General features: G+C 53.9%; 1 protein-coding gene across 2 annotated transcripts in view; it reads right to left on the reverse strand.

Moving 5' to 3' along the window:
- The window catches only part of CES1 (carboxylesterase 1), a 32971-nt gene extending 6103 nt beyond the window's left edge, over window positions 1-26868 (reverse strand). Inside the window, exons 1-11 of one of the 2 annotated variants that reach the window (XM_056135942.1) lie at window positions 26740-26868; window positions 21492-21699; window positions 18468-18612; window positions 15387-15520; window positions 14081-14234; window positions 11964-12068; window positions 10590-10694; window positions 8323-8361; window positions 4853-4993; window positions 3324-3404; window positions 2921-3068 (exon numbers count right to left, since the gene is read on the reverse strand). In XM_056135942.1, coding sequence (XP_055991917.1) covers window positions 2921-3068; window positions 3324-3404; window positions 4853-4993; window positions 8323-8361; window positions 10590-10694; window positions 11964-12068; window positions 14081-14234; window positions 15387-15520; window positions 18468-18612; window positions 21492-21699; window positions 26740-26791 — 1312 coding nt within the window. In that variant the 5' untranslated portion in view covers window positions 26792-26868. The remainder of the gene's footprint in view (window positions 1-2920; window positions 3069-3323; window positions 3405-4852; window positions 4994-8322; window positions 8362-10589; window positions 10695-11963; window positions 12069-14080; window positions 14235-15386; window positions 15521-18467; window positions 18613-21491; window positions 21700-26739) is intronic. The other variant, XM_056135943.1, reaches the window with a different exon arrangement.

The raw sequence follows: 26868 nt of genomic DNA on the forward strand, positions 1-26868 counted from the left end.
AGAACAAAAGGGCACACCCACAGGTGGCCCTAGGCAATCAGCTGACAGGTCAGTTAGGAAGAAAGAACAATGTGGACAGCCAAGGATGTGGTTTTAGACTACCTAAACCCTTCCCCGTGGTTGTGCCCTGTCCGTTTTTCTATGGGGTGCAGCCCTGGCCGGCCAATATGGAACAACTCTCTTTAATAAAATCTTTGAGCTCCTTATAGGTGTCTTGCGTGCAAATCACAGCCCCTAACAGAGAGAAGGTGGGGAATGAATCCATTTTTACTAAAAAAAAAACACTGAGTCAGATGCAATGAGAGAATATTTTGCCTCAACAACAACCGCACCAACCTAAAACAAAAGGGGACTGAGGAACTGTGGACCGCGCGAAGCACCTGGTGTTTGCATGCAGAAGGTCAGCTCTATCTCAGCACTGTACGTTCCCCCAAGCACAGCACCAGGGAGATCTCTGGTGTGGCCCAGTAAGTAAAAGCCAAACCAAACCCAAACAAAGAAAAAACAATAAAAATAAACCCAAAAGGCTGCAATTAAAGGAGAATGGGATGTCCATATTGAGGAATGTCCATATTGTTTTCCCAAAAGGCTGGACCAGTCGGCATTCCCACCAACATTGAAGGAAAGTCCCATTCTCCCCGCATCCATGCCAGCACTTTTGTTCTTGTTCTTTTGAATGTGTGCCAGTCTCTGCGGTGTGAGATGATATCTCATTGTTCTTCTGATTTTCATCTCTCTGCTGATTAGTGATTAGCATTTTTTTTTTTTTTTGCTTTTTGGGTCACACCCAGTGATGCACAGGGGTTACTCCTGGTTCATGCACTCAGGAATTACTCCTGGCGGTGCTCAGGCGACCATATGGGATGCTGGGAATCGAACCCGGGTCAGCTGCATGCAAGGCAAATGCCCTACCCTATAGCATTTTTTTCATGTGTCTTTTGGTCATTTGAATTTCTTCTTTGAGGAAGTTTCTGTTCATTTATTCTCTTCATTTTTTGATGGGGATGGGGTTTTTTTTTCTTGTAAAGTATATGGACATTCCTCAAAAAATTAGAAATTGAGCTCTCATTTGATCCAGCAATACCACTTCTAGGATATACCCTGGGGGCCCCAAAACACACATCAGAAATGCCATCTGTACTTCTATGTTCATTGTAACTCTGGCAGAATCTGGAAACAACCCGAGTACCCGAGAACAGACAATTGGATAAAGAAGCTATGATACATCTACATGATGAACTATTACATAGCCATTAGGAAAAATGAAGTTATAAAATTTGCTTATAAATGGATGGACATGGATAGTATCATGCTGAGTGAAATGAATCAGACGCAGAAGGACAGATATAGAATGACTGCACTAATTTGTGAGATATAAAAAAAAATAATATGAGACTAACATCCAAGATCAGGGAAAACAGGGACCGGGGGAATGGTCAATGGCTGGAAGCTTGCCACAAGTTTGTGCGGGGCAAAAGGCAGTTAGGATAGAGAGGGGACCAGTATGACAATAATAATTGGAAATGATCACTTTGGAAAGAAACTGAGTGCTGAAAATAAGCAAAGGGACAAACATGATAAACTTTCGGTATCTTTATTGCAAACTATAATGCACAAAAGGAAGGAAGGAGAGAGAGAGGGAAAGAGAAAGGAGAGAGAAAGAGAGAAAGAGAAAGAGAGAGAAGAAAAATGCCGACCACAGAGATGGAGGGGGTGGGTGGGAGGGAAACCGGAGGCACTGATGGTTGATGATGGGAAATGTGCACTGATGAAGGGACGGGAGTTGGAACATTGACTGAAGCCTAATCATGAACAACTTTGGTATCTCACAGTGATTCAATTAAAAAAAATTAAGATAGAGAGAGTGAAAGAGAGAGAGCGAGAAAGAGAGCAAGAGAGAGAGTGACAGGGAGAGTGAGACAGAGAGACAGAGAGAGACAGAGAGAGAGAAGAGAGACAGAAAGACAGGGAGAGAAGAGAGAGAGAGAGAGAGAGAGAGAGAGAGAGAGAGAGAGAGAGTCATTCCCGAGCTCACAGACAGGCAAGTGAGTGCTCCAAGGGAAGGAAGCTTGTAGAAGGACCCCAGGAAGGCTCCCCAGGGACATTCCCTCTCGAGTTGCTTCGTCCATCCCAATCTCACCACCATCTCATCCAGTATGAACCAGCATCGGAAAGTCGGGACAGCCCACACACCCCAGGACACACCATGGTGTGGGACACGCCACGGTGGGCCCCAGACAGCGGCCCTCTCACCTCCCACTGCTTTCCATTTCCTTGCTCCGAGGTCCCCTCCTGAGCCCTCCTGCCTCATCCTCCACTCACCTCCGCTGATCCAACGAGCCTGCAGGGAGCTCTGACCTTGGGAACCTTCCAAACCCACCTTCCAAGATACCTGCCAGGAAGCTGTTCCCCCCACCTCTTTGCAGCTCTCAGGAGAGCTGTGCCACATGTCTCGGCCACTAGGGGACACCTGGCCCCAGGGGTAGGGGGGTGGGCAGCAGGTCAGGGCCCCTGTGGGGGTTATCAGTCCTGAGGGGCAATCTTTACTCAGCCCAGGGGAACTGGAGAATGTGGACCCCAGCTCCCAGGTCACCAGCCTCAGGCCTCTCTGCTCCCCTTGCTCAGGGTGGACATCTGCTGGGCTGGGCAGCACTGACCGGCTCCCTGGCCCCTCCAGCCACTGGGATCACCTCCCAAAGAATCAATTGGCTGCATCCAGACACTTTTCAGAAATCCAACTCAGATGGGGACTCCCATCCCTGAAGTCACACAGAATCAGCCTGCCAGGGGTGGCCGGGTCCTCAACAGTGTCCACGTGTCTGCCAACGCTAAAGATGGGCAGGACAGACACCAAAGCTGATGGGATGAGTTGTCCACCCGCCAACCCCGACCCCCACACTGCCCAGCCACCCAGACTCACCCCGGTGGCTGCGGGCCACTGTCACGGAGGGGACATTGAAGATCAGATCGGCCATCATGTCCATGAAGCGGTCTTTTTTCTGGACAGGGTCATCCGTCCCGCCCAGGTACTTCTCAACTGCTGCTGGAGTGAGAGACTCAGGAACGCCCTGGAATGGCCCGAGAGTGGGTGTGAAGGCCAGGCTGTATTTGCTGGCAAAAGGGCAAAGGGATGGGAGAGGGGTTGTTCAAGCAGCCTTGGCTGGCCCCCCTCTAGGACAGGTCGGATTGGGGTAGGGGGTGGGAAAGGCAGGAGAAGGGGGAGATGGATTCAGATTCCGCCTTTGGTCTGTCATGTCTGGGATCTGGGACAAGCCCTACCCTCCTCCAACTCAGCCACTTCCTGTTGTGCCCCAGATACTTACCACCATGGGGTAGGACTTCCACAAGAGTGAGGCGGCCGTCTGGTCGTCCAGCTTGCCTTCCGAGAGCGGGTACCCCATCATCTGTAAGACCACGGAGAGCACTCAACGGTGAGTCTCCAGGGATGAAGGGGAAGACTCATACCCACCAGCTGCCGCAACCCTGCAGGCCGCAAGACCCCACGCTCTGCCATCCCACCTGGCCTTGGAGTCTTGGGGACTCAGGCAAAGCCATCGCAGGGAAAGGACTTCTCCAGAAACTCAGAGGGGAATGTGGATGTTTACAGGGTCCCAGGCGGCCAGTACATCCCTGAGGTCTGAAGGTGGAGACTAGGCTGGGGTTGGGAGTACAGGGCTGATGCTATAGACATCACAAATGCCTGGTCCAGTCTCAGGCCTCTGAGGAAACCCCACATTTCGCCTTGGCCCTGGGGTCGACCAGAGAAATCATTCTAAAGTGAACGCCAGCCAGTTTGGCACACAGCACTGTTCTCCATGGGACCTCCCAAGCATGGCTTCCCTAACTCATGGCTGTGTCCCTTGGGAACCCCGGGTGCCCTTAAAGCACTAGATAGCTCCCTGCCACCAAATCTTACTGTTTGTCGCAGCCAAATCCTGGCTCGAGGCAGTGAGGACTCCTGGAGCCAGAATTTGTAACTATTAAACCTGGCTCAGCCCTGTGGGCTATCAACTCACCAGCCCAAAGTCCTGTTAGGAGAAGCCTGAGCAGGCTTCTGTTTGAGTTGAGCCTGCCCCTTCCCGGTCCGAGGCTCAGGGCCAGGGTTCAGGAGTATCTTGCTTCTACCTGCACCACTCCCCATCATAAAGACAGAGGGGTGCCATGGAAGAATCCCGCAGAACAATCCCGCGCCCTGGGCACAGGGCAGATTCCTCCCTACACCCCTGTGACCTTCCCCTTCACACCTGCCAGCCCTTCACATCTCCAGCACTGGCTGGGCCTCAGGGATCTGAGCCCACTAGACTCTCCCCACCAGCAGCCTGGCCTGGCCACCTGGTGGTCGGAGGCCTCTGTGGGACTGGCAGCAGAGGAAGCGCAGCCTTACTTTCCCAAGCCAAGCAGAAGCTGGATCGTCGGCAGCTTCCCCAGGGTCAGAGGCAGAGCCTGTGCAGGGAATGACGGGGAGAGCATAAGAGCAGCCAGGCCAGGGGGTGGACATGCCCACCATGCTCCCATTTGTCTTGGGACGTAAGAGCCCGGAAACATGCACACCAGGGAGCTCCTCCTTCAGTTCTGCTGCACAGAGGGCCAGTGTTTGTTGGCCTCTGGGGTCGTTGGTTTCTAGCCCAATAAGTCCCAAGCACCTTGGTTTTCCTCCCCCAGGACTCCCCAGCACCCACGTGTCTGGACCCTGGAATTAAAAGCCCCAGGGGAGCATGATTGAGGGGCCCCCAGGTACCTGATGCGCCAACCCAGAGAAGGTTCCCAAGGAAAACTCACACCATCTGCCCTGGAGAAGGTCTGTATCCCCACTAACAATGGAAGGGGCCACGCGTGTCTGCCCCATGCTCACCGTTGGGAGAACCCAGCCAAACTCCTGCTTGTTGACCCCAACGATGAAGGGGACCGCGTTGAACTCCTTCTTGGCCAGGAGCTCTTCAGGGGTCTTGGGCATCAGGAAGCCGTCCACCACCGTGGGCACAAAGGGGTGACTCTGGGGTGAGGGGAGCAGCGGGTCAGCCCCTCTCCAGGCAGCCCCCCCGCACCCCACACCCCTCCAGAGCAAAGCAGCGCCAAGCCCCTACGGCTGAGGTCTTGTCCCCCCACCCCCTCCCCTGGGTCCCAGCCAGGGTGGCTAAGGCTGTGTGACCTCAATGACCCGGATGTGGAATCAGGGGGTGAGAGAGGGCCAAAGTTCACGCAAATGGAGACATGAAAAACATAAGCTATTCTGGGGAGTAACGGTGACTCTATTCCTCGCTTCCGTTGGAAATGGACGTCACCCACCCCCTCTGTGGCAGTCAGTCCCCACTAGGGCTGGGGCAGGGGGGGGCTTTGGGAAGCAACCCTGCAGATGTGGAATCAGCATCCAGGAAAATGTGGGCTTGGGACCCCCCATGGCCTGGCCTCTCCTTGCCATCACTTTGTTTTTGGGGTTTACTTGAAGACATTTTCTCACAGATGCAGCTTCAAGAATCTGTTATTGACTCAGAGTCAAACTCCTGCTGGGCCGGGATGGACATTGTTCTGGCCCAGGGTGAGGCAACTAAATCCCAGCCTGCAGCCTCACCACAGTACTGTTCCCTTTACTATTTTTAAATTCTTCAATTGTGCAGATTTGGGGGCCGCACCCAGTAGTGCTCAGGGCTTACTTCCTGTGCTCGGGGGTCACTCCTGGGGATGCTTGGGGGACGCTATGTGGCACTCAGCTGTGTGCGAGGCAGTTACATTAACCCCTGTACTAGCTCTTGGGCCCTCTCTGTCTTCTGATTTTATTTTTATTTTTTTTAAAAAATTGATTTTATAATGCTCAGAAGAAAAGAGAGATCGAACGAATGAAGGCAAGTGCCCGCCATAGAGGGAGACTGGGCAGGAGTTGGGGATGGGGGCAGTGGCAGGAGGGAAACTGGGGACACTGGTGGTGGGAAAGGTACCCTGGTGAAGGGATGGGTTGTGAAATATCCTATGACTGAAACCCAATCGTGAACAACTTTGTAACTGCATCTCATGGTGATTCAATTAAAAATAAAAATCGGTTTGGGGGCCACACCTGGCGATGATGCTCAGCGCTTACTCCTGGCTCTGCACTCAGGGAATCACTCCCAGTGGTGCTCAGGGGACCAGTTTGGGTGCTGGGGAGAGAACCCAAGTCGGCTGTGTGCAGGGGAAGCGCGCTACCCATTGTGCTATCTCTGGCCATGCCACTCCATTATTTAAAAGCCCCTCTCCCCCTCCTGTAGCCACAGAGACTGTTTCTCTGCAGCTCTATCCAGTGCTCCACGAGCACTTCCGGCAGCAGCTCCGAGCACAGAAGCTGCCGGTTTTCTGTTTTTCTGGCTGTGCTGTGTTGTCAGTTCTTAACTCTGAGGTGGTAATGCGTCAGTCCCCACCGCATGGCGCCAGTGGACATAGAAAGCACATCCCAGCATCCACATGCTTGGGACACCGAGCACTCTGCCAGGAGCCTGGGAGTGTGTGATAAATTTTATTTAAAGGAAATTTTGTCAATGAATTGCTGTCTTTGGCTCTCGATTTCTGGGAGGGTCGAGAACAATAATGATTCTGGACAACCAAACGATAATGATTTTGGACAACCAAAGGTGCTCTCTGGTTTGCCTGCCAGTTCTTTCTGCACAATTGTAATCTTATTGTTACCCTTTCTGTTAAGTGGGGAAAGGTCACAGCAGGTGTTAGTAATGTGATACTGAAACGGAACTACCAAAAGAAATTGCACCGGAATAGCAGCACTGGGCCATTTTGTGGGGTTTGGGGAGAGGAGGCTAAAAGGGACTGAAAATGAGTCCACCCTGAATGGATGAGACCCGTTAAGTCACATCTCATACTTGACAGGATTCAAGTATGGCCCGGGGGCACGAGTCATCCTTCCCTTCCTCTCATGCCCCCAAACTATGCCAGAGCAAACGCTGACGGGCTTCTGAAACACCCAGACACCAGCTAGACAGACAGGGCAGCAAGTGGGTAAGGAACTTCTCTTGCCGGCAGCTAACCTGGGTACCATCTCCAGCACCCCATATGGTCCCTGAGCCCTCCAGGAGTGATTCCTGAGCACAGACAGAGCCAGGAAAAGCCCTGAACACCACCAGGTGTGGCTCAAAAACCAAAACCTAAAATACATAAAGCACACCGTCTCCAGCCCCGGGGACCCCATGGACTCTGCAAGGCCCAAGTCTGAATAGCCGCAACCTCAAGCCTGGGTTACTATAGTCCAGTGGCGTCCCCGCATGCATCCCTGTGCCTGCCCAGCCTCTCTGTCCCCCGCATCCACACAGTAGAGGCCTCTGTGAGACCCCAGCCAGGTCACTGGGTCCAAAGCCCTCTTCTGCTTTCCCACCCAGAAGGCAAGAGCAGCCTAAGACGTTGGCTTGGCCACCTGCTTCCTCCCTTCTCTGCATCCCGCTCACTCTCCTCACTCCCTGCCTCAGCACCACTCCCACACCCCCACTCCATCCCCAGCCTCAGCGTCTGTGCAGATGCTGTTCCCATGACCCCATCCACCCCCCTCCGCCCCACACAGCTGCCTCCCTGCTCAGGCTCAAAGGTCCCTTTCTTCCTGGCCCTCCTCCCTCCTCCCTAAATGCCTACAAAGGCCACCGGGCCTCTCCCTCTCTCTGCCAAGCCCGAGCCCGCAGCAAAAGCACTACAGAGTTCCATGAACTTGTGTCTCCTGCGACTTCCCCAAGCCAGCGGTTAGAGGCGGTGTCTGCCGGGCCAGTTCCGCAGCTGCTACCGTGTGTGCTAGTAACTGTGCTGAGCGGGAGCAGATGCCGTCCTGCCTCGAACACCTCTAAGGCACCAGCTCCTCTCTGCAGAGAGGACAGCGGGGACGTAGGGCACAGAGGCTGTAGAGGCAGCAGGTGTCATGGCAGTTGTCAGAGCTTCCAGTGAGATTCAGGGGGGACATGGGAGTCCCTTCCTGATAGCTCTGCAAACAGTGCATCTCACAGTACCCTGTAGCCTCTGGGGAAAAGGTCTGGGCTGCTCCAGGAAGGTTCTGGAAGAAGCCCCTCATCCATCAACTCGGCTCCTGCTGGGGAACGGTTTGAGACCAGCCTTCTCTGCGTAGGCCGGTAGCAAGAACTAAAGAAGGGGGTTGGCCTGACCCCGGGGGCACAGATGGATGGTTAGGAGTCAGGCGAGCAGGTCCCAGCCCACCCTCTGTCCCCCAGGCAAGTCACTATCCCTCTCTGGATCCCATCAGAGAAGCACCAGGAGTCGCCAGGGAGAATTTCTCCAGGCATGCTTGACCGCAGCTGGAGCGTGTGAGGCTTTAAGACCTGGAAGGGAGAAGTCTGCAGTCCTTACCTCTCTGGGGTCTTCAAGCAAATCGAGGGCGAAGAATTTCTGTTGAGACAAAGGCAGAGACTGTGGGTGGAGGTCCCCTGGGAGAAGAGCTGATCCTGGGGTGACACAGGCCACAGTCTCGGCTTGTCCTCCCCGAGCCACCCTGGCTGGACCAGGAGGGAGAGGGTAGGTGGTGGGTGGGGCGGCCCGGGCACAGGAACGGGGAGTAGATGGAGCATGAGGTCGGGGGGCTCTGGGGAGTGTTTGGGGCCCCCCACACCTACATGCAGGTTGTCTTTGGCACCCCCAAGCAAAAGCACCCTGACTTCCCTGAGGGGCTTCCCTCTTCCCAATCCTCCATCCAGGCTTCCATGAGGGGGGCCCCGCCCCCCTCCCCCCACACCCATCCCCCACCCTGTGCCTCTGGTCCCAGTCTTGAGTGCAGGGATGGGCACACACCAGTGTAAGTCCCAGAGGCATTTACTCCAAAACCTTGTCAGTAATTTTCAGGATAGACAGTTTTTTAATACAGACAGGACATGAATTGAGGGTGTGGCTGTTGTCTTTGCAATCTCCCCAGGAGGCAAAACCTGCCTCAGAGTGAAGCTAACACAGCAAGAGAAAAAAGAAAAACTGAAGGACAGAAACCGAAAAGGCTGAAATAGCACAGCAGCATCTGGATCCAGCCACGCCTGAAGCCACCTACCCCCAACTTTCCAGTTAGTTGACAATTCTGTTGCAATATATTCCATTTCCTTGTCAAGGCATATTGAGATCTTTTTTTCCTCATTGAAATCCACCACACCCCAGGCTTCTCTTTGTCATACACATTCACGACTAGATTGTTCTGGTTGTAGCCAACTTGTCTGACCAGTAAAAGCTTCCCCGTTACAGGTTAGTGTGTGTGTGTTAGGGGAAGTGTTTGTCAAAGCAGCACTTCCACATGATCTCAGAAAATCTCAGAAGAATAACACAGGCTCGTAACTCCTCTCATTTTCCCACACTGACCACCTCTCCCTTTCTGAAGGAATTACTTCAGTGCCAGGGGGAGAACCGTTGAAATAAACATGTCTTTCCAGACGTCAGAAATGGTGCAAACAAGTATGTCTCGATTCTTGGAGCACACCGGTCTCCTGACCTGAGCTTGGGGACCCAGGCTCTCAGGAACTTTTTGCAAAACTAGGCTCCAAGCCCCAAGCCATGCTGGACTCAGCCCCATCAAAGAGAGCAGAGACCAGCTCGGGGGTCTGGCCCTGGGGGGATCTCAGGAGTTGAGGCTGCTCCTCACCCAGGGTGTTTGTCCCACTGGAGCTTCCTGTGATAACACATTGCACAGGCTTCCTCTGGAAAGCATCCTTCCCGCTGATAGGTCCTGCTTCCCCTCTCTCTCTTTGACCACCACACACAACCAAGGAAGCACATACAAGCACTTCTCAAGGGACAGTTCCATGAAGCCAGTGACTAGAGTTGATTCAATGCACCATAACAGCTGAGGTGGTGGTCCATGATACCCTCCCTACTGCTCCCCACTCCATATGTCATGGATGGACGGGAGGGGTTGGTCAATGCGAGGAGTCTGGGAGAGTTGGATGCATAATGATCGGATCGAGCAGGCAGGTGATGGATGGAGCATTGATTTTAGAAGGATGGGCAACAGGGAGGATATACAGTGTAGAGGTGTTCCATGGGTGATTGGTAATAGAGGAATAAAAGCCATGGATGTGTTGGTGGGTGAATTGATATCACATATGAAAGAGAGGATATTGATGAGTCAGAGAGATTAATGGAGGGAAAGAAAATCATGAATGAATACAGAGTGGATAGATGATTATTCTAGAATCAACGAAAACAGCGTTTCAGCAAATCTAGGACATTAGACTCTAGTGGAACATAATGATAGTTTCCCAATTAACCAACATAAGAATGTGACAACCTTTCTCAAAATATTTGTTTGAACTATCTTCATCCTCAAAACCTGGATGGCAGTTTTGTCTGAGAATATATAATGTTTAATGTCCCCCCAAAATATATCTTAAGACTAAGAGTTGCAAAACAGTTAAGTTTTGATAGAACGGAATTCTCCCTTATGTTATCTTAGACTTGGCTCATGGTGATGCTATTTCATAATAAAAAGGAAATGAATGTTTCCCTCACTCAGTTCCAGACACCGACACCCCTCTTAGAGGCAGGGAATTGTCTGCCCTGGGTGAATGAACAGCTTAAGTGCTGGGCCGGGGGCCCCATTTGCGGGCTGGGGGGCTAGTACGACTGCAGAGAGGGGTACCTACCATTTTCAGCCCGGTCTCCAGAAGCTCCTCCTCCGACTTCTGGCGTAGGCAATGCACCATAACAGCTGAGGTGGTGGTCTTGCACCCAGAAAAGACGGCAATTTTCTGTAAGGAGAATAGCGCCAGCAGCATTAGGAAGCCACATCCCTTCCTTCCATCCCTAAAGAGGCAGCTGGTGCTGCCCCTGGGCCTGAAGTCTGGGGTGGGGGGTGGGTAGCAGGAAGTCTTGCCCACCAGCAGGTGTGGGCTCTGGCTCCCTGCCCCGGGACTGGTGCAACCACCACTGTGACATGTCACGGCATCCCTGCAGTCTCAGAACAAGAAACAAGCGGAGTCACAGAACGAGGCGTCACCCCCTCCAAATCACAGCACAGCCCCCAGAGGATCCTGTCCATGCCTGGAAGGACACTCACAGCGGGGGTGGCCAGAGGAGAGGATGCAGAGGGACTAGGCTGGCCCCAGAGCAGGAACACACATGGGCTCCACTATCAGGCAGAAACTTATGGCAGAAACCAGGCTAGATATGCTGGCTGAATCATGGAAGGCTCAAGGAGGAGGAGCGGAGGGAGAGAGAGATGAGGAGGGGAAGGGGGAGAGAAAGAATATGACTTGCAGAGAGGGGAGCCAGAGAGCTAGTACAGCAGGTAGGATGCGTGTCACCCTCTCTGTCACGCAGAGTCCTCCTCCAGCCCCAGTGCCTTTGCCCAGGCAACATTCCTCTTCTGGAACAGTCTTTTCGCAGCATCTAAATGACATAGCATCCTTTGGATCTCAGTTCACTGACCGCTCTCCAGGAAGTCTTTCCAGCCAATGCCCCCGGGGCCCCTGGCATGTCTCTCCCCTCTAGAATTCTGGGACCACATCATCACCTTCCCTGCTTTCTCTGGTCCCAGTTGACAACTAAGTATTGGCAGGACTGCATGGCAGTCAGTCTGCTCGCTAGAACAGAAGCTTCCGGAGGTGACTCATTGTCTCCCTCTATGAGAACTGTTGTGTGAGGGGATGAGTGAGTGAATGAATGAATGATTGAATGTATTCTACAGGATCTACAAGGCCCCAAGGAAGGAGTGGTCTGGGCCCCCTCTCTGAAAGGTCGGGGTAGGGACAAGACAGGTCATGCCTCCGCAAGGCTCCCCCTCACCTGGCAGGCTTTGGGGGTGAGGTCAGTAGCTGGGCATGGGCAGGGACACTGCCCTCCTCCCAGCTCTTCCCCTGCTCCCTGCGGCTCTTCCCTGCACCAGCTAACTCAGGAGCAGGGCTGGAGACTGGGTCAGCCCTAGCCCTGCACCCTCTCCCGCTGCTCTGCGCCAGGTCCCACGGAGAGAAGGGGCCCCAAGGGCTGCAGGTGAGGCTGAGCAGAGGAAGGCGGCTTACATGAGCTGCAGCCTTCATGTCCTTCTTGGTCAGCTTTCCGGTGAAGACCACGCCGCTCTCAGCGATGGCCCGGTGGAAGAGGCCCTTGGCCAGAGGAGATAAGACCTGCAGGGTAAGGAGGGGAGGCCAGCGTGTTCACAGAGGGGGTCTGCAAGAGCCCCTCCCCCCAAATCTGCCCCAGCCTGCCATCCCACCCCCACCCCCCACAGAGACTGGGGTTCTGCCCTGTTGCCCAGGCTGGCCCATGAAAACCCTCCAGCTAGCCCAGGGAAACCTCTAGAAGGAAGGAGCCGGGAGCAAAGAAAGGAGTGAGGGCCAGAGGAAGTGGGCTGCTGGCTGGAGCCACAGAAGTGTCCAGAGGACACTGGGAAATCAATTCTTCTGCTCAGACACTGCTCCGGGCTCCAGACTCTGGGCAGGGCACTGACTTGGTGCGGGCACCCGGTGGTATCAGAAATGAACTCGGCACCTCCCTCCTGCAGATCCGAGCTCTGCTTCCTGGTGCTCTCTCCCTAGCCCAGATTGTCCTCAACAGTTTTTGTTGTTTATTATGTGTGTGTTTGTGTGTGTGTGTGGGGGTGGGAGGGTTCCCAAGCAGTGCCACAGGGCCTGGGTATCCAGGAGTCACTCCTATCACTTGGCCAAGCAGACGTGGAGCTTCAGTGTTAGGGATAGAGGATGCAAAGCTGTTCAGACCTGTGGTCCCAGGGTTCACCAAGGCTACCTCCTTGGGGTGCTACACCTAATGGTACCAGCCTTGAACTTGGGTTCAAAGTATGCACCCCCACCACTGAGTTCTCTTCCCGGCCTGACATTTAAAAAACAAGGTTCTGATTTACACTATGTCATCAGGGGACTGATCAGGGAAGTGCACGATGGTTTCTAAGATCTTCATGCTGTGGAAACTAGAAACAGTCCAGGGTATCCACAGCATGTGCCTGGGGAACATCCCGTGTAAACTGGCTTCCTTTCTTTATGTGGAGTACTATGCAACTATGAAAAGGGTTGTGAAAAGGTACTGCATGATGTGGGGATGTTTAGCCACACTGCTAAGGAAGGTTTGAAAAAATAAAACAAAACCCCTCAGCAATCAGTAAGGACTGTCACAATGCAGACAATGGAAAAAGAGATTAGACAAGTTCATGCTTAAACACGCACAGAGAGCATGATAGGCTTGTGAACACTATTTTCTGTTCTGCACTTCTCTATATCTTCCTTTACCTCACTTTTATAAAATATAAAAATGTTTTCCTGGAGCTGGAGTGATAATCAGTAGGTAGGAAGCTTGCCTTGCACGAGGCTAACCCAGGTTTGATCCCCCACACTCCAGATGGTTCTCCAAGCCTCACTGGGTGTGGTCCCTGAGGCAGGAGTCAACCCAGAGCAGCCCCAGGTGGGACCCCAAAATAGAAACAAAAGATAAAGTTTTCCTCTGAGCATTCAGTGATGAAAACCGTACTTGTCTCAAAAATGCACAAACGGTACAAACAACTCTGGAGCAGCTGAAGGGTTTCTTAGAACCCCTGATGCCTTCAAATGTGCTTTGGGGTTTCACTTTCCCTGGTGGCTCTGCCCCAGCTCCACCCCATCTCCTGCCAGACCCCTCCTCCATGGTCCTGGTGGTACCTGGGTCCCCAAGGCCCTGTGCCATCCTTCACTCCACCTTCCCTTCCCCGCCTCCTGTGGCTCATCTGCAACCCTCAGTCTCAGAGTCTTCTGCTCTGCGTTGTGGGTATAGTCCAGCTCAGAGCACTCCCGGGACAGTGCTCACGAGGGACCTGACTTGTGGATCTGATTACCGAGCCCACCCTGCACTCAGGGCAGCCTCTTCTTCCTCGTCCCTAAGCCCAACCCTACTTCCTCTTGAACCTGGAGATGGAATGATTAGGATGTGGGGAGAAGGCTCCATCAGGAAGGAACAGGAGCAAAGGCATGCATGATTGACGGTCCCTGCAGGGTCAGCTGAGCACTGTGCTTCCGGGCACCATGGAGCCTTTGGCCATGAACTCTGCCTCGCACAGAGCAGCCAGCCCCATACCCAGCTCTCTGGGAAGTAAAGGACCCGATGGCCTCCATGGGACACTGAGAGCAACCCCCTGCTCGCCCAGAACACTTACGAGAACAGACACACTTTCACCTCCTGCTGACTCCCCAAAGATGGTCACAGAGCCGGGGTTCCCTCCAAAGTTGGCGATGTTCTCCTGCACCCAGCGCAGGGCAGCCACCTGGTCCAGGTGACCCCAGTTCCCTAGGCAGTGCTCATCCCCCGTGCTGTGAATGAGAGAACAGAGTGGAGGGAGTGGGGCAGAGGCCTCCTGACAGCGGTTTCAGGGCTGTGGAGGGGACTCAGGGCTCAAGGCAAAGCCTCAGGACTGAGAAGGGGAAGCCCAGGCCCTGTACTAGGGGTTCACTTGCCTCTGTGTCTGCACCATTGCGCTGTGTTCACCCCTACAGCCTCTGCTCACTAAATATCTGCTCTAGGCCAAACCCTGTTCTCAGGGCAGGAGCTCAGGCTACGCAGAGGTCAGGCCACGGAGCAGAAATAAACAAGCAGACACAGAGATGAGCAGACAGTCAATGTGCTGCCAGGAGACAATAAAAGAGGGAAAGAGAAAAACAGTGGAGGGTGAGGAGGGCCAGAGGGAGGGTCCTTTCCACATCACATGACCAGGGAAGGCCTCGTGGAGGTCAGTGATGTTTGAGTTGAGGCTTGAATGAAATGACCATGAACGACATCCAAAGAAGTGAATCCCAAGCTGAAGAAAGAAATGCAAAGGACCTGGGGCTCCGTGAACAAAGGAGTGTAGTAGAAGTTGTGGCTAGAGGGGCCCAGTGGGTGTGAACATGGAGTGTAGTAGGAACTGTGGCTAGAAGGGCCCTGTGAAGAGAGGAGTAAAGTAGGGGCTATGGGTAGAGGGACCCTGTGAACAAAGGAGTGTAGGAGCTGGTGGCTAGAGGGGCCCAGTGGGGGTTGGTGGTACTGTATAGATCCCGATAACCACTGCAGAGGAATGGCAAGGGGCACTGATGTCCTCAAGGATCAATCTGGTCACTGTGGGAATCAGGCAGGTATAAAAGCTGCAGGGTTAGGAAAGTAGGTGATTGATTCTTGTCAAGATCCAGTTGAGAGGCCCTGAGGGCCTTGATTACAGCAGGTCCAGGAGAGGAGTGAGAATAGGTTGGATTCTGGCCAGGAGACTGATGTTACAGGGGTGCCATCAGGTCTGCTGGCCCAGGGGTGTGGGTGTGACAGTAAGGAAGCCCTGGACTGATGTGTCTGGGGAAGGAGAAGGAAGGAGGAGCCCAGCGAAGAGGACTGGGAGCTCTTGCTAGGGAGCTTAGCCAAGATGCCCTGGAGCGCTCACAGGCCCAGGGCTGGCCTAGCACCCCTAGCGGGGCAGGGAAGGGAGTGCAGTCTCTTACCTGAAGAATCCCAGGATGCCCAGGCGGTACTGGATGGTCACCACCACCACATTTTCATGGGCAGATAGGGCCAGCCCGTCGTAGGTGGACGCCCCACCCGTTATGAGACCCCCTCCATGGATCCACACCATCACCTGGAAGAAGAGCAAGGAGAAATGGATACAGGAGGGAGCACAGGGAAGGACCTCAAGGGATGCTTGCTTTAGCCACTGGCACTGGCCCACAATAGCCAAAAACAAGGATCCCAGGCAAGTGCAAAGGGTCTGGGACCCCATGAACAAAGGAGCGAAGTGTAAGAGATGTAGCTAGATGTATTGTACAGACCACAGGTGCCACTGCAGGAGAATGACAAGGAGCATTACTGGGAATGACCATAACCCAGTATGGTCTCCCATGTCCCTGCTGCGGTCCAGAACACCCCTCAGTGTTCCCTAGAGATCCCCACTCTAGAACAGTCGGGGTTAGGGGTGACAGCTTTTCCTCCAAACTCCCAGCATTTCCTACTGGACCCTTCACCCAGCTCAGCGTACTCTGCTGAAAGAGGCACCCTGTCTTGAATCTTCACCTAATTGACCCTGTGCTGGGAATAACACTTCTTTCCTGCCGCAGCTAAATCTACACACCCCGGAGATATTCTTCCTCTTGAGCCTTCCCTCTGTGGCCTCTGCAAGCTGCAAATCCCACCATTCCTCCAGGGAGTCACCCATCCTTTGATTAAGAGGATCTGAGAACCGGCATTGTACCATCAACGAGTGTGATCAGCAATGAGAAAGAGTTGGGAGAGCCAAGAAGCGTGGCTCAGTAGAGTAATGCACCCAAAAATGTCATAGGAACAACAAGAAAGAAATGCAGTACTCATACATTGAGAAAAGATGAAGGCCAAAGAGCTCTTATGTCTTATTTACACTCTAATAACCCTTCACTGAGTAATTGGGTGAGTGAATAAATGAATGTTTCATGAAGTCTGGGAAAGAAAGCTGAGAATAAACACTATTTTTTTTTTTTGCCTCAAAAAAAAAAAAAGAGTGGCTCAGATAATTATATTGGAATCATTTGTCACTTAGGAAAATAAGAAAGAAAAAAAAAAGAACTCGTAAGAAAAAGGGCTGTGCCCAGGACCGTCCTGAGGAAGGAACTACTCTTGTCCCTAAGGGACAGGAAGTGGGCGACTTGGTACCTGCCTGCAGAGTAGTTCCCAGTGGAGGAAGTAGGGCCTGGACCGCCCGGCAGGGGGCCCCAGAGTCTCACAGGCCAGTCGGAAGCCCTGGGACAGCAAGTTGGCTATTGATGACCTCAGGCTCTGACCGGTCTCTTTTAAGGGAGCACTTTCCTGACTTACTTGCCCAGGACCTGAGAACATGCCTGACAGAGTAAGTAAGCAAGCAAGAGAGAAACCATGCCGCGAAGGTATTTCTTACAAGCTCTCTCCCCGCCCTCTCTCAGTCCCGAGCGACCTTCTCAAGTCTCATGTTGATGCTAGACTAAGTCCAGAGGCGGTAGGTGGGAGGAGGCTCTGAGAACACTCCCGCGGGCTTAGCAGGCCCAAGGACTCCCCGAGCACCCCGAAAACATTTGACAACAGGTCCTCTGGAAGGACTCTTCAAGGTCACCCGCTGCGGAGCACGGAGAAGGACCTGACCAGGTCACAGGGAACAGATGCCATCCTCCAAGGATCCACCAGCCCCTGACGCAAAGGGCCTGGGAACAGAACACTCTGCTCTGACCATAACCATCAACTTCAAGCTGACTTTCCTAGCTAGCCCTGGGCAAACCCCAAGTGCCAACTTCCGGGGAAGGTGGATTGGGTGGGGGACACAAGGTTCCACCCGCCCCCGTGAGTTAGCTCCTGAATAAACTCTATTTCTTGCATCAACCCTTGTCTCTTGAGTAATTAGTCTTCCAGGGACTAACACCCGAACTCAGGGCTCATTGCCGAGAACAAGAATGTAAGTGTTTTTGGTTGCAGGCCAGATAGTGTCTGAGTCTCTCAGCTGATTAGATGCAGAAGCAAGAGCTCAGCCCTGAAGGGTCCCAGGGTGGCTGCTCCTTCTGCACCTCCAATCCCTCCCTGGTCCCTTGAAGGGAGGAGCTGTTTGGCCACAGTCTCATGGTCCTCGCTCCAGCTACCTCCCAAGTCTAACTGTGTTTGGTCTGCAGGGGAGCTGGGAGGGAGGAGGCGAAGAACGAATGAAGGAATGAGTGAATGAGCCCTGGGCCCCAGCTCAGCAGTGCTAGCATGTAGCTCCAGGTTCACAATGGCCCACTTCTGGGTGACTCGCCAGGGGTGAGGCTAGGAGATGGTGTCAGTGCGCCCTTCCTTCTCTGTCCTCCCCAGGGGTCTCCAGTGGACCCTCCCCTACCTCTAGCCGTGGCCTGGGAACCGGTCTCTTCTCAGAGCCTCTGCCTTGTAATGGAAATGCTGACTCATGTCTCCTGGGGCTGTGCCAATTCAGCCACAATATACTCCCAAGACTCGCCCCGTGCTCCTCTATCATGACATGGGTTCAGAGATGATCTGTTTGGCAGGGATGTGTGTGTGTGTGTGTGAGTGTGTGTGTGTGTGTGTGTGTGTGTGTGTGTGTGCGCGCGCGCGCACGGGGGCAGAAATGGAGAGATGGGTTCAAACCCAGGGTGTCCCACAAGCAAGGCAGGCAGGGCCCAGCGAGCCACTGAGCCCCATCCACCCTCCCGCCCAACCCTGAGAGTGATGGGGGGCAAAGGGGTAGGCAGGATCCCCCTCGAGGGCCTGGGTCTCCCCGCCTGTGAGACAGGCTTGGGTAGCTGGCTTTGCTCTGAGCATCTGTCCACTATGGTAAATTGTTCTGTCTGCTCGGATTCCTAATATAGCCACGGAGAGTAACCAGTCTTCTCTCAGCGTGGCAGAACTTGCTGTACTGGCCAGGGCGGAGGAGGTCCAGCAAACTCCCTCCAGGGTTCAGTCCGGTCACTAGGGGAATGAGAGGGGGGCAGCTTGCTGGGCATGTGCGGTCAGGCTGCGGTGCCATCCCCCTGCTCCCTGGCCTTGCTGCCTCCTTGTTCCTCCACCGGAGGCTCAGCCCTCTAGTGCTCTCCGCTACTTACCGGCAGCCTGTTCTTCTTGCTCAGATCAGCGGGAGTGTAAATATTGAGGTAGAGACAGTCTTCGGAAAACTTGAGAGGAATGTTCTCTTTTCTGTTGGTGATGAGCTCAGACAACACCTGGCCACCCACAGCATCCTGGGAGCACCTGGAGGGGCCAAGGGAGACAGCCTGGGGGTCAGCAGAGCTAAGGAAGGGTCCAGGGCTGTGGACTTGGGGCGCTAGGGTGCAAAGAGGCCAGAGCTATCCAGCTGGAGGCTGCCTGGAGAGGTCCGGGCGGGGAGGCCGGAGCTGGCCAGCTCTCCCCTCCAGGAACCTGCTCCATGCCCTGACAGCCTGCAGCCTGCAGCCTGGAACCTCCTGAGCCCCGCCCCAAAACTAGGAGAAGCCACTCAAAGCCAAGGACGTTGGGGTCCACAAGGACTCAACGGGGGGGGGGGGGGGGCGGAGGTGGGGAGGTGGGACGTGCAGGGGAGATAGGGAGGCCTGATCTGGTCCAGGCTCAGCCATTCATCTGCTGGGTGACCTTGGGTGAGTGCCCTGCCTGCTCTGGGCCACAGTTTGCCAGATCCAAGTGGAAGGCCTGATTTCTAGACAGTCTGGCAACCCCGAGACATGAAGATTCCCTATCAGGCCACAAGCACAGTGGACTGTCCCGACACAGGCCTCCCAAAGGCCACACGATGCTGCCTGAGCCTTCCCAGCAGGTTGGGTACTGCCACAAGGTCCCCTCATATGCCTAATCACTTAATCCTCACCCAGCCCCTGAGCTGACTATCAGCCCCATTTTGCAGAAAAACTGAGGCAGGCACAGAGAAGTTGGCATCCCTGCCGACACTCTCATGGCCAGGAGACACCCTGATATGCAGATTCAATTCTTTTCTTTCAATTTTTTTTAGGCTTAAAAAAAAAGCATTCCTTTATTCATTAATAATTAAATCGGCATCAAAGTTTAAACCCAGGGTCCTATCCATGCAAAGCAAATACTCTCTCTATCATGAGATACACCCCGGCTCTATTTTTTTTTAAATTGATTTTGATTGAAAAACAATGTGATTTACAAAGTTGTTCTTGCTTCCAGCATTTAGTGTCCCAACACTACCAGTGTAACCTTCCTCTTCCATTATCCCCAGTTTTCCTCCCAATCCCAACCTGCACCTTTTGACACATTCAGTTTGCAAATGAAACATACCATCACCACCCAGTTTACAACTAGGCAGCTCAGCCTGGAAGTTGAGAACTTTTCCAGTGGATTCCCCAAAGCACTCCCCTGGCCCACACCATTCCCCAACAACAGCCAAGTTCAAGTGAAGAATGAACTTTGTACACAATGTGTCCCCGAGGCTGGCCCTGCCCGCAGTGTGCTCTCTGCTCACCGGGACAGGAAGGACCCAATGTGGTGACTGGCTATCACAGGCAGAAGGCCAATGTGGCCTTCCCGATTTCCATCCTGGAGAAACTGAATCCAGACCGCCAAGCACAAGGACCATAAGGAGGAAGCAAATGTCCAAAAAGGGGAAATGAATTCAGTAACACTAATATTGCCCAAAAGGCAGATATATGTCATTCAAATCATACAGAGGGATGATAATAATGAGGATTTTTATTATTATTACCAGTTTGCCTCTGTGATAGCTTTAAAAAAAATCACTGCAAGCATGGAAATGGGAGTTTTCATATATTCATAGAGTGTGAATGACATCTCTGGAGGGAAACTGAACATAATGTCTATATTCTTTGACTTAGAAATGCTATCTCTCGGAAGTTATCCAAAAGTTCTCATGAATATGCATAAAGACTTAGCTGTAAAATGTTTATCACAATGTTGTTTTATTATTAAAAGCAACTGAATAATCCTCCAAAGAAGAGAGCAGGTAACTGAATTATGATGCAATGCCCAATATGAAATGCCACAATTAAATGCCAGGCTGTGACATTTAATGACATAGAACAATGTTTGTGACATACTTATAAATGAGAAATGCAGGTGTCAGAAGTATCTGTGTATTGCAATTCTATTTTTAAGGAAGGAAATATGCAACCAAGACCAGGGAAACAATCCACAATATGAACAGTTTTCTCATATGGTGGCAGAATCCTAAACGATCCTACTTTCTTGCATTGACTTGCTTGTACTTCCTAACTTATCTGTAATAAGGCTGAATTACATTTCCAATCAGGGAATAAAAACAGTGACTGTTATTTTCCTAAACGAAGAAGAGGAAAGGAGAAGGGGAGGGAAGAAAGGGTGCAAAGGAGAAAGAGGAGAAGAGGAGGAGGGCAAGAAGAAAGTGGAAGAAAGGGAGAAGGGCTGAAGAGAACAGTGGGAGAAGAGGGGAGGTGGAGGAAGGGAGGGAGAATGGCAAGACACAGCCCTGGAAGATCCTACAAATGCCTCGTTGAGATGAGGCCAAATCTGCATCTTTCCCTGCAGATGTCCGGGGTGCCCTGATGAGCAGCTGTGAGATTCTTGGCTGAATCAGGACAACTGAAACATACCGTCACCACCCAGTTTACCACTAGGCAGCTCAGCCTGGAAGTTGAGAACTTTTCCAGTGGACTCCCCAAAGCACTCCCCTGGCCCACACCATTCCCCAACAATAGCAAAGTTCAAGAGAAGAATGAATAGAATCATCAATTCCTGGGGCCCCCCTTCCCTGCTCAACCTCTTCTTTCTTGCCAGAGCGCCCACTACTTTCTAGCACAGCGCCAAAGGGATTTGTTGGCTAGTTGTGTTTGAGGGACTCCCTGCTGCAGAATCCTTCGAACACTAACAGGTGGAACCACTCACAGACCCCAGGACCTTGGAATGTGCCACAAACAGGAACTGTTCCAGCAATAGTGGTTGAACACAGAACTCTAAAATGCTGAGAAAGTTCTGAAATGTTTTTAAGGATCTACAATATCTTGAGGGTTTCAGAACACATTAAAAGAAGAAGATCCTTGGCCCTTTCCCACCTCGATCTGCGATAAACACCCCCACCCCACCCCCCGACCCCCGGTATAAGATCCACACCCCTGGCTTACATAGGCGGGTAGGAGGTAGTGTTCTTCACGAAGTTCCATGGTGCTGCAGGCTCTGGTGGAGCGAACCTCAAAGACCCCAGAGGGGGCTTGGCAAAGGGGACTCCGAGGAAGACGCCCACGGGCTGTTCAAATCCCTCCATGTGCACATATTTTCCCAGGACCTTGCCTTGTGCGGTGTCCACCACGGGCGGGGAGGGTGCATGACCTGCTGGACATGGAGAAGAACAAGGACATGTCAGAGGTGAAAGGTCACCAGGTCTGACCCAGATTCTTGCCGCTTTCTGCATTTGACCTTGAATGGGTCATTCCATCTCTCCAAGTCTCAGTTTCCTCTTGCATTTGTTGTTGTTGTTGTTGTTGTTGTGGGGGGAGGGAGCTCCCCAGTGGTGCTCGGGAGCCTGGGGAGGCCATTACTGGTGCTAAGGAGCCTGGCTGGCCTGAGAAGCGTTCGCTGTGCAGGCCTGGCATGGCTGGTGGGCACCAGGGCCAACCCTGCAGTGCTGGCGGCCTAGGGGGGGCACTTGGAGCTAGAGTACTGAACACAGGAACTCACTCGGGCAAGGTGTCATGTGAAGGAGCCAACCGGATTCAAAAGTCAAAGGGCCTCAAAGCAAGGAGCACCCTGGACCCCAGTTTCTGGGAACTTTCAGTCATTCTCCGTTAGGCACCTAGGCTGAGCTGCAGGCAGGTATCAGGGTGAGGGATACTGAGCTGTGCTCTCACCTGGCCTTCTGCTGGGGTTCAGAAAGTGGTCAGTCCCCAACACGGGCCCAACAGCAAGGGGCTACAGGAAGCCGGGGAGGGGGTGGGGCCTTCTACTGGGAGGTAACACACAGGACTCGACCTGGAATGGGTCCTCCATTCAGAAGGAGGTAACGAGGGGACACAGAGAACAGCGGTACAAAGCAAGGCCTCCACAGCGTCTGGGGAGCAGGTACCACCTTACAGAGAGCACCATGTCTGTCCCAGGGGCCGGGGACAGGGCCAGGCTGAGAGTCTGGGCTTCCTGTGGTGACATCAGAAGCAGCCATGGACAGGTGCTGTGTGTGCGTGTGCGTGCGTGCGTGTGTGTGTGTGTGTGTGTACGCATCCATGGTGGTAATGTGTGTGTATCGGAGGGCGGGGGGCCATTGTTCCCTTGGAGAAGATTCTCCTGGTAGCTCTCCACTGGGGAGAGAAGGACTGGGCGGGGGCAGAGTCTGCCTCATGCTCTCTATAGAGCAGAACCTTCGTATTCACACAGCCCGAACGTATCTCCCTGCAACTTTCACCCCATGCTGGTGACAGCTCTGTGGGATCCTTCAGGAAAGACACTGCCACATGCCCACCCCTGGAGTCTCTGCTTGTCTGCCCTCAATAGCCTCTGCTGGTCAATGCCCTGCTCTGCAGAAACGATTCCAGTCCTCAGCCTCCTGGACTGAGACAAAAACGTCCACATCTCCCTTCCAGCCCACCCATGGTCTTAGGAAAGGGACCCAAGGATGCAGACGCCACGTGAGGTGCAGAGTTACAAAACAGAACCCATGTCTCAGGCTATTAATAGCCAGGCCCTCACTGAGGCCATTAAGGTCACTCCTCTGTTACGGTTGCTGATTATTGCAAACACACTGAGGTCAACTTCGTTAGAAACATCTATTTCAAGATGTCCTGGGGGAGGGGAGTGGGGGGTCACGGGGGTTGTCATGGCAGATGACCTGTTTTCTGAATTTGTTGCATTGAACAAAGATTCTCTTTTCTCACTTTAAGGCACTTTGATAAAGAATGTGGTGAGGATCTCTTCCCCAGATATGGGGATCACTGAAGAAAAGAATGATCGGAGGAGGGTTCTGGGTTCCATCCTTAGACAGGCCACAGGCAGTGCCAGGGAGACACCCGGGTGGGAGCGATAGTGCAGCGGGGAGAGCGTTTTCCTTGCACGTGGCTGACCTGGTTCTGTCCTCTGAGCACTGCCAGGAGTGATTCCTGAGTGCAGAGCCAGTACTAATCCCTGAGCATCCCCAGGTGTGACCCAAAAAGCCAAAAAAAAAAAAGAAGTTGGCACCTCCCATGCCCCTGGAAGGCAGGAAGGAGGGCAGGGCAAGGCAGATGCAAACCATGAATGATCGGAGGGAGGGAAGGGAGGGAAAGATGAGGCGCACAGGACAGACATACAGACCTTCCGCCAGGGCGGGTGGGACCCAGGTGTGGGGGTAGGGAGCATCTGGGGAAACCCGGAGTTAAGGAGGTGAAGAAGGGTAATAGACAGCCAGCACTCTGGCTGGACTGAGGCCTGCCTTTCGGAGCTCTGGAATGGGGTGACTGACCCGCAGGAGGACGGAGTGATCGCAGCTGTGGGTTTTCCCAGAACAGCTCGGGGACTGCTGCCTGGAGCCAACTGTAAGCGGGACTGAACTGGGGCAGGGGAAAGCCAGACCTCAGGTCAGTGGGCGGGGCCTACGAGAAAGGGGCGGGGCATATTCACAGAGGGCGGGGCAGTCTCAGCGCCAAGGGGAGGGGCGGGGCCTACGTGAAGGAGGCGGGGCCTACACGCTGGGGCGGAGCCTACCCACGGAGCAGGATCTACCGGGTGGGGACCCCCCCAGCAGAGTCTCAGACCTAAGGGAAGGGCGGGGCTTGTGTACTGGGGGCGGGGCCTACACGCAGCCGGACAGAGTAAAGAAAAAAACAAAGTATAACTGCATGGCTGTGGGGTTGGGTGCTCCTGCACTCCCCAGAGTGGCCCTGGACCCGAGACCCCTGTCCCTGGGGCTTCCTTTGCTGTACTGGCAGGTCTTGTGAATGCAGCCTGCCAACCGCTTGGGGTCCCCCCAGCCAGTTTCCACAACCGAGGGAGGAGGCTGCTGAGGCTGCCCAACCAACGTGACCCTCTGGAGAAGGCACTTCTGATATCTGCCGGCTCCCCCTCAAAAGCCCTCCCATCCCCCTGTCAACCAGAAAGGGAGAGAAGGAGAGAGGGCGACTGCCAAGAGTGAAGCCCAGAGGAGGGGAGAGTAATGGAAATGATGGCAGTGGTCACACGTGCTGTTCTGTAACCTGTTGGCACACTGAGCACTTTCTATGTGCCCACGTGCAGCCCACTCACATGGAACCCTCACAGGAACTGGCCAGGTAGGGGTTAGTGTGCCCATTTTACAGGTGAGGAAGCAGAGGATGGGGAAGCAGGCCATAGGGACCTTGGAACGAGGAACATGGAATGTCTGGGGCTGAGTAGGTAAGTCAGTGGTCAGAAGCACAAGCAAGGGACCTGGGTTTGAAGCCCGGCACTGCATGGCCTCCTGAGCACTGCTGGGTGGCTCCCAACACCTCTAGGTTCAAGAAACTCTGCCCTGGTAAGTGCAAGCATTAAACCAAGTATGGCTGGGAGTCCCCCCACCTCCCGGCACCGCAAGGCAGCCTGAGCATCTCTCAGAGAGAGAAGGAAACGGGCGCCAGCAGTCAGGGAGGCAATGCTCTTTCCTGATATGCCTCTTCTCAGTCGGCCCTGGCCTTCAGCTCCTGGCGGTTCCCAGGACCCGGGAAGCAGAACGCAGAGAAATGCTGGCGAGGCCTGAGCAGATAAGGCGCCACCCTGCCGGAACTTGCTCTGGAACTAGGGGCACGCAGGTGCCTCCCGCTGACCTTGGGCAAGTGCATATCTCTCTCCTGAAGAAGCACATGGGTTCTTGGGGCCCTCTCTGCACCCTGGATTCACCATGCCCCAACTCTGCATTCTGCAGTGCTGACATGGGCTGCTTGGCTGATCCTGCAGGGCTCACCCCCTACCCCCCACCCCTTCCTCGTGCCCTGCAGGGCTAACCAATGCATAGAGTGGGTCAACTTGAAGATGTAGGATCCTGTGCATGAGCCTGTAGGATCCTTCCTCATGGGCACATCTCCAGCAAGGGGCCAGGTCATTCTTGTCCTAATCACCCCGCTGGCCCAGGGCTGGTGACAGGGAAGCCTAAACCAGCCCACCTGTCCCCCCTCCTGCAGGGCCTTCTCCCTTTCCAGGGCTGGGCAGCTCCCACTCCATGGACTGCCCGGTGCCACACCCCAATCCCCTTATCAGCCCACTGACATTGCAAACTTTATTGCAAACTAGCCCCTTTATTTATGGAGCCTTTTTTTTTCGGGGGGGGGTTGGAGGGGGGTGAAAGGCGGGTTCACTTCCTGTGTACCAGGAGCCTCAGGCTTGAAAACAACCGTTTCTTTCATCCTCAGGGTAGCCAGGTGAGATTGGATTAGGCCCAGAGAAGTCACGTGTCCCTGGCCCACAAGAGCACCACAAGCTAGGGGCTGAGCTGCTGAGCTGGGACTCGACCCCACAGACTCTGACTTCAGAGGGGCAGTTTGAATATTCTGCTCAGCTGCCCTACCCTGCAGAACTTGGCCGGTTCTGGCATCCTAATTAAGCAGAAACAAAGGCTCTCCCGGGCACATGGTGGGGCATGAGGAAAGTGGAGAGGCTGCAGTAGGAGGATGGGAATGTCTGGGAAGGGGAGAGAGAGAGACAGAGAGAGAGAGAGAGAGAGAGAGAGAGAGAGAGAGAGAGAGAGAGAGAGAGAGAAAGAGGGAAAGAGGAGGAAGAGAAAAGGGAGTGAGAGACAGAGGGAGGGAGAGTGTTGTGTTGGGGCGGTCCTGTCTTCCTGGTCCAAATGGGGTGTTTGTGTGTGTGGGGGGGGTGGGAGGTTGTGTATGTGAGTGTGTGTATATGTGTGTGAGAAAGAGAGAGAGTGAGGGGAGAGAGAGAGAGAGAGAGAGAGTGTGTGTGTGTGTGTGCTAAGGGGAGGTCCTGTCCCCTGTCTAGGATGGGGAGAATGTGTGTGTGTGAGTGTGAGTGTGTGAGTGTGTGTTGGGGGTCAGGTCTTGGGAGTGTGTGTATGTGAGAGAGAATATGTGTGTGTGCAAGAGAGAGAGAGAGAGAGAGAGAGAGAGAGAGAGAGAGAGAGAGGATGTGTGGGTGCGTGTGTGTTGAGGGAAGGTCCTGTTCCCTGGCCCAGATGGGGAGTGTGTGCGTGCGTGCATGCATGCGTGAGTGTGTGTGTGTGTGTGTGTGTGTGTGTGTGCGCGCGCGCGCGTGCGTGTGTTGGGGAGGGGGGGTCCTCTCCCCTGATCTAGGCAACCACAGAGCCAGGGGGGCTGCGGGCCCAGACCTGTTTGCTGTGCGGCTGCTGCTCGCGGACTCTCCCGCGCATCGGCTCCCGGACAAAGGTTTCCCCGCGTGCCCCCAGTGCCCGCCCGCCCGCCCGCCCGCCCGCCGGGGACTCACCGCAAGTCGCGCCCAAGGTTGCGGAGAGCAGGGCGAGCGCAAAGAGCCGCATGGTGCCGGGACAGCCGCGCGCCGGGCTCTGCGCCGAGCCGGGTCGGGCAGTGGTGCAGCCCCCGCGCAAACCCCGCC

This window comes from Sorex fumeus, unplaced genomic scaffold, assembly GCF_029834395.1.
Source record: "Sorex fumeus unplaced genomic scaffold, SorFum_2.1 ptg000122l, whole genome shotgun sequence".
Classification (NCBI taxonomy): Eukaryota; Metazoa; Chordata; class Mammalia; order Eulipotyphla; family Soricidae; genus Sorex; species Sorex fumeus.